This window comes from Pongo pygmaeus, chromosome 13 (genome assembly GCF_028885625.2).
Source record: "Pongo pygmaeus isolate AG05252 chromosome 13, NHGRI_mPonPyg2-v2.0_pri, whole genome shotgun sequence".
Classification (NCBI taxonomy): domain Eukaryota; kingdom Metazoa; phylum Chordata; class Mammalia; order Primates; family Hominidae; genus Pongo; species Pongo pygmaeus.
In genome coordinates this window covers 115,072,011-115,088,208 of record NC_072386.2, presented here as the reverse complement: position 1 = coordinate 115,088,208, position 16,198 = coordinate 115,072,011, and the positions used below count along the sequence as shown (strand labels likewise).

At 47.2% G+C, this 16,198-nt stretch overlaps 1 protein-coding gene across 5 annotated transcripts in view; it reads left to right on the top strand.

Annotated features, from left to right (window-relative positions):
- Positions 1-10,593: 10,593 nt before the first annotated feature.
- PSMB7 (proteasome 20S subunit beta 7) overlaps positions 10,594-16,198 on the top strand; it is a 63,250-nt gene continuing 57,645 nt past the window's right edge. Inside the window, exons 1-6 of one of the 5 annotated variants that reach the window (XM_054501526.1) lie at positions 10,849-10,924; positions 11,242-11,455; positions 11,555-11,753; positions 12,182-12,275; positions 13,105-13,202; positions 14,625-14,765. In XM_054501526.1, the coding sequence (XP_054357501.1) occupies positions 11,692-11,753; positions 12,182-12,275; positions 13,105-13,202; positions 14,625-14,765 (395 nt within the window). In that variant the 5' untranslated portion in view covers positions 10,849-10,924; positions 11,242-11,455; positions 11,555-11,691. Of the gene's footprint in view, positions 11,754-12,181; positions 12,276-13,104; positions 13,203-14,624; positions 14,766-16,198 lie in introns of all 5 variants that reach the window. The other 4 variants (XM_054501529.1, XM_054501528.1, XM_054501527.1 and 1 more) reach the window with 4 other exon arrangements.

The window sequence follows — 16,198 nt, the reverse complement described above, 5'->3', positions numbered from 1 at the left end:
CTGCTGCTTCCCTTGGTGCCTGCAGACTTCCTTCCAGCCTCCCAGTGGGTCTGGAGTTGAGGGGTCATTTCTCTGGCTCGTGTGATTCCTCCACGAGGCCATCTCACTGGGCCAGAAAACAAATAACTCAAGCTGGCAGGGAGCCACTCTGAAGGCACTCCCACCGGCCACATTTGGGAGAATTGGAGATAAAAATGATTTAAAAAAATAATTAGAGATAATAAATGGGAGAATTGGAGATAATAAATGATTTTTAAATGATTAAAATAAGACTAGATTATAACACATAGAAAAAAGAAACCTAGAATTCAAAAAAACAAGGAGGCCGAGCATGGTGGCTCACGCCTATGATCCCAAAGCACCTCCCAAATCCTCAAGTGATCCAGGAGGATCACTTGAGGCCAGGAATTTGAGACCACCTTGGGCAACATAGTGAGATCCCTGACTCTACAAAACATTAAAAAATTAGCCGGGCATGGTGGCACATGTCTGTAGTCTCAACTACTTGGGAGGCTGAGGTGGGATAATTGCTGGAGCCCAGGAGGCAGAGGCTGCAATGAACCACGATGGTACCACTGCACTCCAGGTTGGGTGACAGACCACAATCCTGTCTCCAAACAAACAAACAACCCAGAGGGGACAGAAGGGTTCTGGCTAAGGGCAGGGATAGACACAGAGAATGGCCTCTCACAAACACATGATCATAATGGATTCAGGCAAGAATTGTTGGTGGCTGTTAAACACCGCTGGGCAAAAGACCATTGGGAATGAGATATCCATACAGCCTCCAAGAATCACCCACATGTTACTTTTTAATTACAAAGGGAAAAAGTTACCTTTATAAATGCAGAAATCTGACAGGCACTACCTTAACTAAACGATGAGACTTAACACCACAAATATCGGGGGAAGTCAATATCACGCGCCCTTCCCGTGAAGCCCTGAGAAGGACAGGTGTCATCACAAGGTGCTCCTGCAAAAACGCTCACCAGAGTCGCCAAGCAAGTCCTCACTGAGGAGCATTCTTCAGAACAACTGGCCTGACCTCTTCATGAAAGACAAAAAAAAAAAAGCCTGGAGGATTGTTCCAGGTTGAAGGAGGCTGAAGAGTGATGGCGACTGAATTCAGTGTGGGGTCCCTGGTTGAATGCTGGATCACAAAAGTTATGAAAGTTATTCCTGGGACAATAGGGGAAATTTGAATGTGGATTGAAAATTAAATAACAGTGAATTCCTAGAATGGCATTGTGGTTGTATAGGAGAATGAACTTGTTTTTGGAGATTCACGGTTAAGTATTTAGGGGTGGAGTGTTGGGTAATTTTCTTTTTTTTTTTTAAATATATACATATGTGTGTATACACACACACACACACACACACACACACACACATATATATATATAAAATTTATTTTTTTGAGACAGAGTTTCACTCTTGTTGACCAGGTTGGAGTGCGGTGGTGTGATCTCAGCTTACTGCAGCCTCTGCCTCCTGGGTTCAAGTGATTCTCCTGTCTCAGCCTCCTGAGTAGCTGGGATTACAGGAGTCCACCACCATGCCTGGCTAATTTTCTGTATTTTTAGTAGAGATGGTGTTTCACCATGTCGGCCAGGCTGGTCTTGAACTCCCGACCTCAGGTGATTCACCCACCTCGGCCTCCCAAAGTGCTGGGATTACAGGCATGAGCCACCACGCCCGACTGTGTTGTGTAATTTTCAAATGGTTCAGAGCGAGATAGAGAAGAGAAAATGGTAAATCTGGGATAAAGGGTCTCTGTGTGTTTACTGAACCATCCTTGTAGCTTTCTGAAGCTCTGAAAAACTTCACAATGATAATTTGGAGGCAAAAAGTAATAAATATGTAGAGAACTTGAAAATTTGAAAAAAAAATCCTTGCTGAAATCCCACCAGCAAGGAATTACCACTATTAATAATAGGACTTTTTTTTAACATAAAGAATGTACACCCCGCACACATAAAACCATACACATTGTGTCCATTTTCTCATTCTTTCTTCTGTCCTTAAACATGCATTGAAGACAATTTTTATTGGCCTCATAGATTTCATATAAACTAGTTAACTATTCTCCCGTTGTTTGACATTAAAGTGGTTTCTAGATTTTCATTATAATATTGCTATATATTATAATAATTAATCCATTTCAGTATCCAATATGTACTTCATTATTCAATATATAATCCACTATAAATAATGCTACAATGAACCTTTTTTTTTTTTTTTTTTTCAGAGATGGGGTCGCACTATGTCGCCTAGGTTGGAGTGTGGTAACACAATCACAGCTCACTGCAGCCTCGAGCTCCTGGACTCAAGTGATCCTCCCACCTCAACCTCTTGAGCAGCTGGGACTGCAGGTGCTTGCCACTTTGCCTGGCCAATTTTTCTATTTTTTGCAGAGATGAGGTCTCACCATGTTGCCCAGGCTGATCTCAAACTCCAGGCCTCAAGTGATCCTCCTGCCTCGGCTTCCCAAAGTGCTGGGATTACAGGCATGAGCCACCACACCTGACCTCTATGATGACTGTCTTTATACACCAATCTTTGACTGAAGATAGATCCCTAGAAGGGGAATGTTGGGGTCAAATATTCTGAACTTTTTCAAGGATCGTGAACTATTCTGGCAAAGAGCTTTCCAGAAGCTCCTATTATACCATTTTGCCTTCCTACTAACAACCCTTAAAGGTGCTCATCTTGCCAGATCATCCCTAAGACTGAGTATTGTCATTACAGAAAAGGTCTTTGTCAGACCTGATGGCCCCATGGACACAGTTCTGTCCTCCTCTTGCTTGCTGGAGTCTGTGGTGCTGGACTCAGGTGCTCTCCCTGCGTCTCCGGGCACTCTGATCTTGGCGGCTGTGATGTCACTCTCCTCTAGTTCCCCTTCACTCCACTCTTCGCCCACCTGGTCTTTACTTGCCTGACACATGGGACCATCCCTAGCTCTCTTCTCTCCCGTGATGTCTTCACATTTGGGACTTCCACAGCCTTCTCGCTGCTGTTGGAGAACTCCTGCAACTCTCTCCCCAGCCCAGACCCTTCTCTTGAGCTCCAGGGACCCATGGGGACCTCCAATGCAACGTGTCCCCAAGGCACCCACGTGGACCTTCCTGCTACCAAAGTCAGATAACCCGGAGAACAACGTCGACTCCTCCTTTTACCTCTCTTTAACATCCAAGCTTCAACCACGTGCTGTCTATCTGGCCTCTGTCATATCTCCAGTGACTGTTCCCTCTCACTGTTGTCACTGTCACCGCCCTACTTCAGGCTACCTTCCTCTCCTCCCTGGTCTGTGGCCGGGGCACCCCCACCGCCCCTGCTCTCCCACTTTCATTCTCTCCCTGTCCATCCGTCCTCCCACGGGCTGCTGGAGTGGTTTTCACACACTGCGATGTGTCAGCCTCTGTCCCCTGCCTCCTACTCTGGGATGCCGGGTTTCCAGCTGCCCACGCCCTCTTACTCCTCTCATCTTCTGTTCTCCAACAAGCCCAGCTGTTTCCCGCCTCCACGGGTCTGCTCACACCATCCCCTCCTTCTGGAATTGCCCACTCTCTTCTCGCTGCAACCCCAGCTAGCCAACCCCTGCTCCTCTTCTGCATCCTGTTTACAGTCTCCTGTTTTCCTCAGAGCATTTGCTGCTGCTGTTCCTCCCCTGGGGGAGTTGACTTTTTCTCTCCTTGGAGTCTCTGTAACCCACACAGTCTCTATCAGAACCTTCTGATCCTTTTACTTGCTTATTTATTTCTGTATCCATTTCTCTTGAGGGCAGAGTCTTTGTTTTCTTGTGAGTCGCATGGTATCAGACACAGGATTGGAGTTTATGTAAGGAACGTCTGAAGGAGTGAATGAATGAGTGAATGAATGGAGCAGCATTTACCTAGGGCGAGGCAGGTCTGAAGCATGGAGAAGATAATGGGGCTGGATGTGTCTGGGTCCGGGAGACACGTTCAGAGACGGATCCTGCAAGATTTGATGGAGAAAGCACCCGTGGTTCAGCAGCCTTCAGAATACCTTGTCCCTGGGTGATGGGCCTTGTTCAAACCCCCATGTCAAGCAGGAAGCCCGTTTTCTCTAGAGGTCATGTTGATTCTCTGCTCAAAAACATTCCATGGAGGCTGGGGTGGTGGCTCACGCCTCTAATCCCAGCACTTTGGGAGGCCAAGGTGGGTGGATCGCTTGAGGTCAGGAGTTCAAGGCCAGCCTGGCCAATATGGTGAAACCCCATCTCTATAAAAATACAAAAATCAGCTGGGTGTGGTGGTGCACACCTATAATCCTAGCTACTTGGGAGGCTGAGGCAGGAGAATTGCTTGAACCCGGGAGGCGGAGGCTGCAGTGAGCAGAGATCCCACTACTGCACTTCAGCCTGGGTGACAGAGCAAGACTCCATCTCAGAAAAAAAAAAAAAAAAAAAAAAAAAATTGATGGCTTCCCAATGCCCTTGCGATAGGCCCAGGCTTCTGAGCCAGCCTACAGAGATTTTCTTCTTTTTTATTTTGAGACAGTGTCACTCTGTCGCCCAGACTGGAGTGCAGTGGTGAAATCTTGGCTCACTGTAACCTCCACTTTCTGGGTTCAAGCGATTCTCATGCCTGAGCCTCCCAAGTAGCTGAGATTACAGATGTGCACCACCAAGCCCGGCTAATTTTTTTGGTATTTTTCGTAGAGACAGGGTTTCACCATCTTAGCCAGGCTGGTCTTGAACTCCTGACCTCAGGTGATCTGCCCACCTCAGCTTCCCAAAGTGCTGGGATTACAGGCATGAGCCACCACGCCTGGCCTCTACAAGGCCCTTCTTAACTGGGGCCTGGCCAGCTGGCCACATTGCCCCTGGCCCATAACCGGACTGATCTGCCTGCTACCCTGCCAGCCTGACAGCACTACCATACCTCTGAGCCTTTATCTAAGCTGCTCTCTCTGTCTTGAATGCTTTTTTCCTTCTCTCCACTGCCATTCTCCAAGACTCTGTTTTAGCTTCACCTCCTCCAAGAAGTCTGCCCAGGCCCACCAGGTAATTGTGTCTCCCCAAATCTTCCCCTCTATGGGGAAAGTAATTCCACTCTCTGCAGCCTGCCTTCCACAGACACAAGTCTCAGCCTTGACTGTCCTCCCTGTGAGGCCGTGGGTTTGGCCCTGGTCCTTCTGAGTCTCAGCTCCTTTTTCTGTTCCTTCCCCCTTAAAGGATCCCACCTGCTGTTCCCTCCCTCGGAAATTATTAAGAGAATCAGGTATGCTGAAAGGAGAGGCTGGGATTAAGAACATGAGCTTCAACCAGGACAGGCTTGGGTTCAAATTCCAGTTCTCTTGCTAACCGACTGTGTGACCTTGTGTTACACCTCATGTCTCCAAGTGGAGAGTCCCCTACCTGTAAGCTGGAAACCTCAGACGGTGTTTTGGTGAATGAATTGGATTGTGGCATGGAAGGTGCTTACCATAGCACCTGGCATAAAGAAAGGATTCGGTAAATAGATGTTAAACATGATGATTAAACCAGGTGGGGAGAGTGTTTGGACGTTCGAACCCACTGAGGAAGTGGGGAGTATTCTCATGATTTCATTGTGACTTGAACAGGCCCTGGATAGGAAGAAGGGAGGAATGCCCCCTCCTGCTCACCAGCAGCTGGGGTTGGCAAACTCAGGGCCCACCCATCCCAGGCCTTGCTCACAGTGGTGGGGATTCTGGAGGTCTCAGGTGGGCCCTAAAATCTGCTCAGCACCCCAACAGAGTCTGGAGTGGGTGGTGGGAATCCACACTTTGAGATGCTGCCCTGTGCCGTGCTGTGCCCCTCCCATGGGAGCTGTGTTTCTGTGGCCCATGCAGCGAGGCTCGGCACCTGGGTGCTGTGCCAGGGGCCCTGGAGCCTGGAGCAGCTGCTGTAATTTATGCAAAGGAAGGTGCCCAGGTCTGCCCTGTCTATTTATAGCTTATTTATGAAGAAGGAAAAACAAGGGCCCAGTTGCCATGGCAACCAGGAGCATCATGGGCTGCTTTCCCTGCAAGAGGAAGATGGCCAAGTCTCCTTGAAGGGTGCACCCTCAGATGTGTTTATCCTGACAGAGGATGCAGGTGGGCCTTTGAGGGCCTGTCCCATGCTGGGTTCCTGGGCAGCCTGCAGGGTGGGTGGGGTGGAGGGTGCTGCTTATTGGGCTCTTGGAAAATCCAGGGTGATGCCGGGGCCACGCACAGCTGAGCTCTCAGCAGCATGAGATGCACCCTTGTCTCCCGGTCTTGATGCTAACTCTTGTTCTCTGGGTGCCCACCCGCAGCCTCAGGCAGACTTGGAAGCTCTTTCTCTGGCTGTGCTCTGGCTCGTGTCCTTTAGGGCACTTAGCACAGTGAACTGGAGGCCTAGACGCCAGACCAATGCCCCCAAGGCTGTCATCTAGCACAGAGTTGGCACCAAGCTTGGCACCAAGGAAGGGTTTAATAAATAATGAATACATGAAGTGCTGTATAGTTTACGATGCGTGTTCTTATTCGATGCATGTGAGGCAGGATAAGCACTACAATAGTCTCTCATTTTACAGATGACGAAACTGAGCTTCAGAGAGGTGAAGACACCAGCCTAAGGTCCTGCAGCTGGCAAGTAGCTGAGCTGGCCTGAGTCCTGGAGGAGGAAACCCCACCTGTGTGCTGGCAGAATACGAGGGAACTTGGGTTCCGGTGGGAACTTGGGTTCCAGTTGGGCCCTTATTGTCAGGGGTGGGGAAAGTGGTGCTGTGTGTGGTCTGGGGCTGGGAGGGGTGTGGTTTGACTCTCAACTCATATCAGCAGTACGACCTTGAGCTAGTGACTTCACCTCTCCGGGCCTTGGTTGCCTCATCTATAAAGTGGGGCCATGATGCCTGGTCCCTGGGGACTGCCAGCTCCCTGAGGACAGGCTCTGTGTCTGTCTCTTGATTGTGCTTTCCTACTGCCTGGCACATTCTAGGTGTCCAGGGTGATCATGAGATCCTGCACACAGAATGGCTGGGTCCAAGCCCAGGATGTTGAGTGCTCTCAGGGACTGTTGGTTGTTACTGTTATTTGGGAACTGAGGCACAGAGAGCCTGATGGCTCTCCTGAGGTCACCCAGCCAAATCCACAGCAGAAGTGGTGGCTTCACTGGTGAGCTGGGGTTGGTAGCACTGCCAGGGATGAAGTGGGACTGTGTCCAGGCCCAGGGGAGGGCCAGCTGGGCTGGGCTGCAGTCCCAGGGGGCAGCAGGCATGCTGGGCAGGGAGGCCAAGCGGGGATCTCTGAGTGCTAGGGATCTAGGGCTGCCCTCCACATGCCTGGAGGTGCAGAGGCTGCCTCCATCCCCGCCTGGCTGCCCCATCCCCGCCCCGCTGCCCCATCCCCGCCCGGCTGACTCCCGTGTTTTACGTCCAGGCCGCCTGGAGGCTCTTGGTCGCCCTCTGCTGGGCTCTGAGTGCCTCTGCGGGGCCACCTCCAGAGGCTATAAGAGGAAACAATGTCCCCTCCTCAGCTCAGTCTGGGTATGAAAAAAAAGATACCAAAGAAACCCAGGTAGGAAGAGAAAGTCCCCTCAAGCAAACCGAAGTCACAGATCATTTCTACAATGGCTTCCCTAGCTCTCTGTGCTGTGCCAGGGGCCCTGGCTTCTCTTTCTTTCTTTTTTTTTTTTGAAACAGACCCTGGCTTTGTTGCCCAGGCTGGAGTGCAGTGGTGCGATCTCAGCTCACTGCAACCTCTGCCTCCCAGGTTCAAGCAATCCTCCCACCTCAGCCTCCCAAGTAGCTGAGATTACAAGCGAGCGCCACCACGCCCAACTAATTTTTGTATTTTTAGTAGAGACAGGGTTTCACCATGCTGGCCACGCTAGTCTTGAACACCTGACCTCAAGTGATCTGCCTGCCTGGGCCTCCCAAAGTGCTGGGATTACAGGCGTGAGCCACCGCGCCTGGCTGGGCCCTGGCTTCTCTAGCTCCCACTGAGACCCTACAGCAGGACTCAGGCACCCGCCACCACCCCCCGAAGGCTGCAGGTGCCACTGCAGAAGCCTCACGACTGTTTCCTAAAAACCATGTCCAGGGTTTTTGGTTTGGTTTTGTTTTTGGCACATCTCAAGCCTTCGCCCACATGCCTGACCCTCTTGCCTTGTCGTCCCGATGGGCTCCACACTGTCTGAGCCTCTAGGCTTCCCTAGAGTGCATGCCCCCAACTCGCATTCCCATACTTCCCCCGCCTGGCAGTTGGCACACAGTGCTGGGAGTCTTTCTTTTCTGAGACTTCCTCTCCTCCCCTGGACTGTGAGCTCAGGAGGTGTCTGAGTTTCCTAGCTCTGTTATAACAAAGTACCACGATCTGGGTGGCTGAAACACCAGAAATTTATTGTCTCACCATTCTGGAGGGTGGAAGTCCAAAGCAAGGTGTCTGCAAAGTTGCTTCTTCTGAGAGCCGTGAGGGAGACTGTTCCAGACCTGGCGCCTAGCTTCTGGTGGTTTGATGGCAACTTTTGGCATTCCTTGGCCCATAGAATCATCACTCCAGTCTCTACCTTCATCTTCATATAGGGTTCTCCCTATATGAATTTTTTTTTTTTTTTACACGGAGTCTCTCTTTGTTGCCCAGGCTGGAGTGCAGTGGCATGATTTTGGCTCACTGCAACCTCTGCCTCCCAGGTTCGAGTGATTCCCCTGCCTCAGCCTCTTGAGTAGCTGGGATTACAGGCGCCCACCGCAATGCTCAGCTAATTTTTGTATTTTTAGTAGAGACAGGGTTTCACCATGTTGGCCAGGCTGGTCTTGAACTCCTGATCTCAAGTGATCCACCTGCCTTGGCCTCCCAAAGTGTTGGGATTACAGGTGTGAGCCACTATGCCCGACCCAAATTTCCAATTTTTATAAGGACGCCAGTCCTGTTGGATTAGGGCCTAGTGACCTCATTTTTAACTTGATTACCTCTGTAATATCAAATCAAGTTCAATCCATTTGGAATACTTCCAAGTAAGATCAGCTACTGAGTTACTAGGGGCTAGAATTGCAGAATATGAATTTATTTTCCTCATTTCAGCAGAAAACTCAGAGAGGTAACGAAAGGGAATTCAACCTTTGACAAATGTTTATTAAACACACAGTTGTGATAGACACTGGTTCTAGGTGCTTCATTCATTCATTTGCACCTAGAACCATGTCTGACGCATAACAGGAGCTCAATAAATATTTGTTGAGTGAATAAATTAATTCATTCCACAGTCATTCAGGCTGTAAAAGGAGCCTTCAATTCCCTCAGTAAAATGAGTTGAATTACATAGTTATCTCTTAGGTTTGTTGACAGGATGAAATGAATGTATTAATAATAATAACTATAAGAAGCTTCTACATGCTAAGACAGATGGTCTTCATGTACAATGTTTAATACTCACAATAGCCTTATTAAAATGAAATTCACTGGCAAGGCATTGTGGCTCATGCCTGTAATCCCAGCACTTTGGGAGGCCGAGGCGGGCGGATCACTTGAGGTCTGGAGTCCGAGACCAGCCTGGCCAACGTGGTGAAACCCCGTCTCTACTAAAAATACAAAAATTAGTCAGGCATGGTGGCGTATGCCTGTAATCCCAGCTACTTGGGAGGCTGAGGCATGAGAATCACTTGAACCCAGGAGGTGGAGGTTGCAGTGAGCTGAGATCATGCCACTGCACTCCGGCCTGGGTGACAGAGGGAGACCGAGTCTCAAAAAAAAAAATAAATAAAATAAAATAAATAAAATAAAATTCACCTAACATAGAAGTCACCATTTTAACCATTTTAAAGTGTGCAACTCAGTGGTTTTTAGTGTATTCGTAATATCGTGCAACCAATACCACTATGTAATTCCAGAACATTTTCATCATTTTCCAAAAACTCTGTGCCCACTAAACAGTCCCTACCCATTCTCTCCTCCTCCCCTAACCCTTAGCAACCACACGTCTACTTTCTGTCTGTGGATTTGCCTATTAAGAACACTTCACATACATGTAATGATACACTATGTGGCCTTTTGTGCCTGGCTTCTTTCCCTCAGTATATTTCCAAGGTCCATCCCTGTTGTAACATGTATCTGTGCTTCAGACTTCTTTATGGCCTAATAATATTCCATTATATGAATTTACCGTATTTTGTTTATCCATTCATCAGTAGATGGACATTTGGGTTGTTTCCATTATTTGGCTATTGTGAGTAATGAGACCCCCGCTCCCTCCTTTTTTTTTGAGACAGAGTCTCTGCTCTGTTGCCCAGGCTGGAGTGCAGTGGTGTGATCTCGGCTCACTGCAACCTCTGCCTCCCTGGTTCGAGCGATTCTCCTGCCTCAGCCTCCTGACTAGCTGGGACTACAGGCGCCCACCACCATGCCCGGCTAAGTTTTTGTATTTTTAGTAAAGACAGAGTTTCACCGTGTTAGCTAGGATGGTCTCAATCTCCTGACCTCGTGATCCGCCCACCTCGGCCTCCCAAAGTGCTGGGATTACAGGCGTGAGCCACCGCGCCCGGCCGATGAGACCCCTTTTGACTCAGGGCAGGTAAGCCCCAAAGTGGGGCTGAGCCCACAAGGGTTCTTGGCTTTGCCCAAGAAAGAATTCAAGGGCAAGTTAGAGGCAGAAGAAAACGGCTTTATTGAAGTGGCGGCGTTACAGCTCCATGACTGCTCCTGCAGAGCAGGGATACCCTCTTAGGCAGAGTGTCAGGGCAGTTTTGCTGTCATATTTATACACACTTTTAATTACATGCAGATTAAGGGGTGGTTTATGCAGGCATTTCTAGGGAAGGGGTAGTAACTTTTGGTTTATGGTGCCACTGCCATGGAAAGGGGCGTTAACGCACGAGTGTTGCCATGGCAACGGTAAACTGACTTGGCCGGCTGGTGAGCGAATCTTAGGGAAGACAGCTTCCGCCCAGGCCCTGTTTTAACTAGTCCTCAATTTGGTCAGGTATCTCAGCCCCATCTCTGAATGGAGGCCTGCCTTCTACCTCACCTTTGTAGAAGTTTTTGTGAATGCACCTCTCGGGTGCATATCTAAGAGGGTACTACTTTTTGGGGAATTGCCAAATTGTTTTCCGGGGCAGCCGCACCGTTTTGCATTCTCACCAGCCGTGTATTCGGGTTCCAATTTCTCCACACTCTCGCAACCCTTGCGCTTTTCTGTCTTTTTGTTTATGGCCATCCTAGTGGGTGCGAAGTGGGATCCCGCTGTGGTCGTGCTTTGCATTCACCCTATGACTAATCATGTTGAGCTTCTTTTCACAGACTAAATGGCAATTCTACAGCAGCCTTTTGAGCTAGGTTGTAATCTCCATCTGATAGTGGAGGAAACAGATTCAGAGAGTTGAAGAGACTTGCTTAACGCAAGGGGGTGGTGGGGCTGTGCCTGGGACTTGGGTGTGTCTGTCTCCGAAGCACCGCAGAACCAAATTAACGGTAGAAACAAGTCCAGTCTGAGCGGCAGGAGACCTGGTCGCTGGTGCGTTCACCTTGGACAAGTCCTTTCCCGGTTCCGGGTGTCACTTTCTCCTCCGTACCACTTAGGGCGATATACTTCAAACATCTCTGGCCTCTCTAGGAACCAGAATCTCTAAGATCAATCGTTCTAGTGCGGCGTTTGCCCCGCCCCTTCAGCCCCAGTTGCCAGCGACGCCGGAAGTGCTCGGCTCTTTTTGTTTGCACCCGCCTCCGGCCCGGAAGTGCTTTCTTGGGAAGATGGCGGCTGTGTCGGTGTATGCTCCACCAGTTGGAGGCTTCTCTTTTGATAACTGCCGCAGGTGCCGCCTTGCTTGGGGCTTGGTTCAGGGAGGGAGAAGAGTGCGGTGCTCGGGTGGGAGCTGGGCCAAGGTATGATACGAGAATTCTGAGGGAAGAGTGCATGGCGGGGCCTGTGGCCCGCGGCTAGTGTGACTCAGGGGAATCAGGGCCTGGGCGTGGGTTTCTCCTGAAGCCGGGTCTGGTCTCCCACCTTCCCAGCGCTCTCGGCCACCGTTTATCTCCGTCTCCTAAGGCACGTCACGGCCCCTCTGTGAGACTGTCTTCGTTGGAAAACGGGAGAACAGTGCTCATGGTGGGAGGATTCATTAAACAGATGGGCGTGAAAACAAGTAGCAGCTTTCCTGAGTTCTCTGTTAGGCACTTTTCATGCCAGTGCTGCGCGATGTGGTCCTGCCCTTCAACACTTGATTCTCTCATTTGCTCTCAGGAATGCCGTCTTGGAAGCCGATTTTGCAAAGAGGGGATACAAGCTTCCAAAGGCCCGCAAAACTGGCACGACCATCGCTGGGGTGGTCTATAAGGTAAGCCGGGTTAGGCTAAGAGCAGCAGTGACTGAACCGGCAACAGGAATCAGAACACTTGGCTTCCTCTGTCTCTCCCGGCTCGGTCTGGAAAGGCAAATGCTATAGAATACATCAGGAGACCGTCTTTCAGGAGCGACTGCTTTTGTCAGGTTTTGTGTGCTCCTTAACAGTTTATGTTCTTTCGTCACTTTGCTGAGGTTTTTTTTTTTCTTTTTTTTTTTAACAGGTCAGTTAGCTTCTTAATTTACTAGTTTAGGAAGCCGAAGTGTGTGATGGGAGATCACGAGATTTGGGGTCAGACAGGTCTGCCTCACCTTTGAACTCTATAATGCTGATTCCAACTTCGGGCAGCTCACTTTCCTTCTCACAGAGACACCTTCAGATGCATCGAATGGAGATAACTCCTGCCTTAAATTGTTGCAAACGTCAAAAGGGATAATGATTACCTGTGCAACATGTTTTAAAGAAAAGCAACGTGTTTTAAAAGGAAATTGATAGTGATGGCTAATTTAATGGAAAGATTCCTGAGTCTTAATCCAGGTTTTTTCCAGATTAGCTCTGATTTGCAAGGAATTTACCCGACACCTGAGCCTCACTTGAAAATGGGAATAATTCTTACCTACTCAGGATTCAATTAGTAGCATTTACTAAGAAACCTTTTCTTAAATCCTGAAAATGTAGCACAATATTTTTGGTATGAGTTTTGGCTGGCGTTTTGAGATTAGGGGAGCATGTGGTATGGCCAACATAGTATTCCCTAAAGTAGAATGGAGAGTTGTGGTTGGTTTATATTTGTAAAATTGTTTAAAAACTTTTTTTTTAATAGGATGGCATAGTTCTTGGAGCAGATACAAGAGCAACTGAAGGGATGGTTGTTGCTGACAAGAACTGTTCAAAAATACATTTCATATCTCCTAATATTTAGTAAGTATTGATTCGTTTGAATAACTCTTATATTTTCAAACATGTCAGGGCTAAAAATTGACCTTCCTGTGCTCCTTACTAAAACCTGTTGTTCAACCTGTATTTTCTATCTCCCTTAAATGGCATTTCCATCCACCTGTTACCTAAGCTAATCACTTCAAGTCCTCTCTTTGCTTCAGTCTCCAATTGAATTGGTAGCCAGTTTTGCCGTCTCTGTGCCTCTTGAATCCATTCCCTCCTATCCTTTCCTTTGCTAAGGCTCTAGTTTGGGTTCTTTTTTCTTTTTCTTTTTTTCAAACATTAACTTGAACCATAGAGGTTCTTTTTTCTTAGCTGGACTATTGCAGTTACCATTTAATTGGCCTCTCTTAGGCATCCTATTGTTCACTCTTCTGCCATATTGGATTTTGTAAAACATAGATCTGATGGCATCCCTTTCTTAAAAAGCTTTTCAAGAGACTTGTCACATTTCCACACAGCTTTTAGGATAAAAATCAAAATTTGTGGCCTTGCACAGTCTCATAGAAAGCCTACCCTTCAAGCCTCTTTTTCAGTTGCCGTCACCCTGTGCTCCAGTTACGTCTGAACTGTCCCTATTTCCCTCATCTCCAAGCTATTCTACTGTTGCTTATGTGAGATTCTATTTAGAAACTCTGCCTTCTCTGCTTGTAGAGTGTTTTTATTCCAGCTCATATATAACCTTTTCTTTCTTTTTTTTAAACATTTTTTTGTTCTTTTTTTTTTTTTTTTTTTTTTGGGAGAGATGCGGTCTCACTATGTTGCCCAGGCTGATCTTGATCTTCTGGCCTCAAGTGATCCTCCTGCCTGGGTCTCACAAACTGCTGGGATTACAGGCATGAGCCGTCATGCCCAGCCTGAAACCTTTTCTTAATGATCAAAATCAATTACCTTCTCCTCCGGTTTCCCATAGGATTTTGTACCTATGCTATTACTGTGTATTAAATTATGTGTTATAATTTTTGTCTTCTTGTGTATCTTACACTCAACTTTGAAATTGAGCACAAGGCCTCTCATATTTTTATTCCCAGTGCTTAGTGTAATTACTGGTATCTGATAGTAAATACTTGGTAGATGTTGAATTGCAAGACTTAACACACCTTGCACTTCTGTACAACTTGGGTATATTTGTAGCGTTAATGAAATGCACACTCTGTTATCACAGAAACCAATAATTTCATATGTTCCATTGGGTCATAGATAATGTATTTGCATATAACTAGATGCATATTCTCAATTTTCTGTTTATTTAAGGTTGACTAAACAGAGAAGTTACAGCATAGATACACTCAAAAACATCTCTCTGTGTACCTGAACTTCATGGAAGTTATCCAAGAACCCACTACTTCTAATTGAGCCCTCTGGTAATTGGATTTCAGCTAAATTTCTAATTGGATTTTTCAGTTGTTGTGGTGCTGGGACAGCTGCAGACACAGACATGACAACCCAGCTCATTTCTTCCAACTTGGAGCTCCACTCCCTCTCCACTGGCCGTCTTCCCAGAGTTGTGACAGCCAATAGAATGCTGAAGCAGATGCTTTTCAGGTAAGTTTCCAGAATGGGGATTCCTATTAGTATCTTCTTCTCATATCTTAGATTTTTTTCAGTCAAGGGAAGCCTGGAAAGTAGCAAAAACACATTCAGAAATACACATTTTGTTCCAGAAATCAGTTGTTATATTAAAGAGCCATTTTAAATGGTTTTTGATAGTGCATCTGAATTTCTGGGGCCTGATTTTTTTCATGAGTAAATCACATGTCACCAGTTGAGTCATTTCCTGGAGCATAGGGATATTACTGGATAAGAGAAACTTTTTTGTTCACAGTAAGAAAGTTATAACTGGAGGAACTATGAATTTGTCTTGTGAAACTACTCTCTCCTCCCCATAAACACAAACCCAAATGATTGTCTCTCCTTCCTTCCCCCCACCCACTCCCTTTAGGGGCAAAATAACAGTGAATGAAAAGTGGTATTTATAATTGGCTGTCAGTGGGTATGATAATATTAACCAACCTTTATCTACCTCTTACACTGTTCCAGGACCTATGCTAAAGTGCTTTATGCGCGATCTCATCCTTTTAACTCTGAGATAGGGGCTATTAGCGTCTCCTATTTGTAAGTGAAGAAATTGAGGTTTAAAGAGGTGCAGTAGCTTGTCTGACCTGACCTTCATTCTCTGCTGACTCACAGCTCATATTAGTAGTTTTGTTTCTTTCTCCTTTAATAATTGCGTCATTACTTTATGTTTGTATGGGTCTTGGCAGTTTTCAAAGTGCATTTTCTCATTTGCTTCTCATAAGAGAGGCAGTGATTATAGGAGAAGTAGCCTGGGCATTTAGTCTTGGGTTGGAATACTGGCTTCTCCTTTTGGGACTTGCCTTACCTTTAACAAATTCTTTGCCTTTTTCCTTCTGTGTAGAATGGATATCATAATACCTGCCCCTAGCGGGATTGTTGTGAGAATTAAAGGGGAGCATGGATACACAGTAAAGATTTTAAACTGGTGGCTCATAGGCCATCAGCTTGTAGGGAAATTTGTTTGGGTCATATGGCCTTTTTTTTTTTTTCTTTAAATAGTGGCTAACAATTATAAATGGAGAGATTTGAATTAAAAGTCTAGATTTTGGCTTGGCATGGTGGCACACGTATTCCCAGCACTTTGGGAGGCCAAGGTTGGCGGATCACCTGAGGTAAGGAGTTCGAGACCAGCCTGGTCAACATGGTGAAATGTCTTTACTAAAAGTACAAAAATAGCCGGGCATGGTGGCACTCGCCTGTAATCCTAGCTACTTGGGAGGCTGAGACAGGAGAATCGCTTGAACCTGGAAGGTGGAGGTTGCAGTGAGCCAAGATCACGCCACTGCACTCTAGCCTGGGTGACAGAGCAAGACTCCGTCTCAAAAAAAAAAAAAAAAAAAAAGTCTAGATTTCTGTCTTTTGAAAACATTGGAAACACGTGGCCATAATCTTCGGGAACT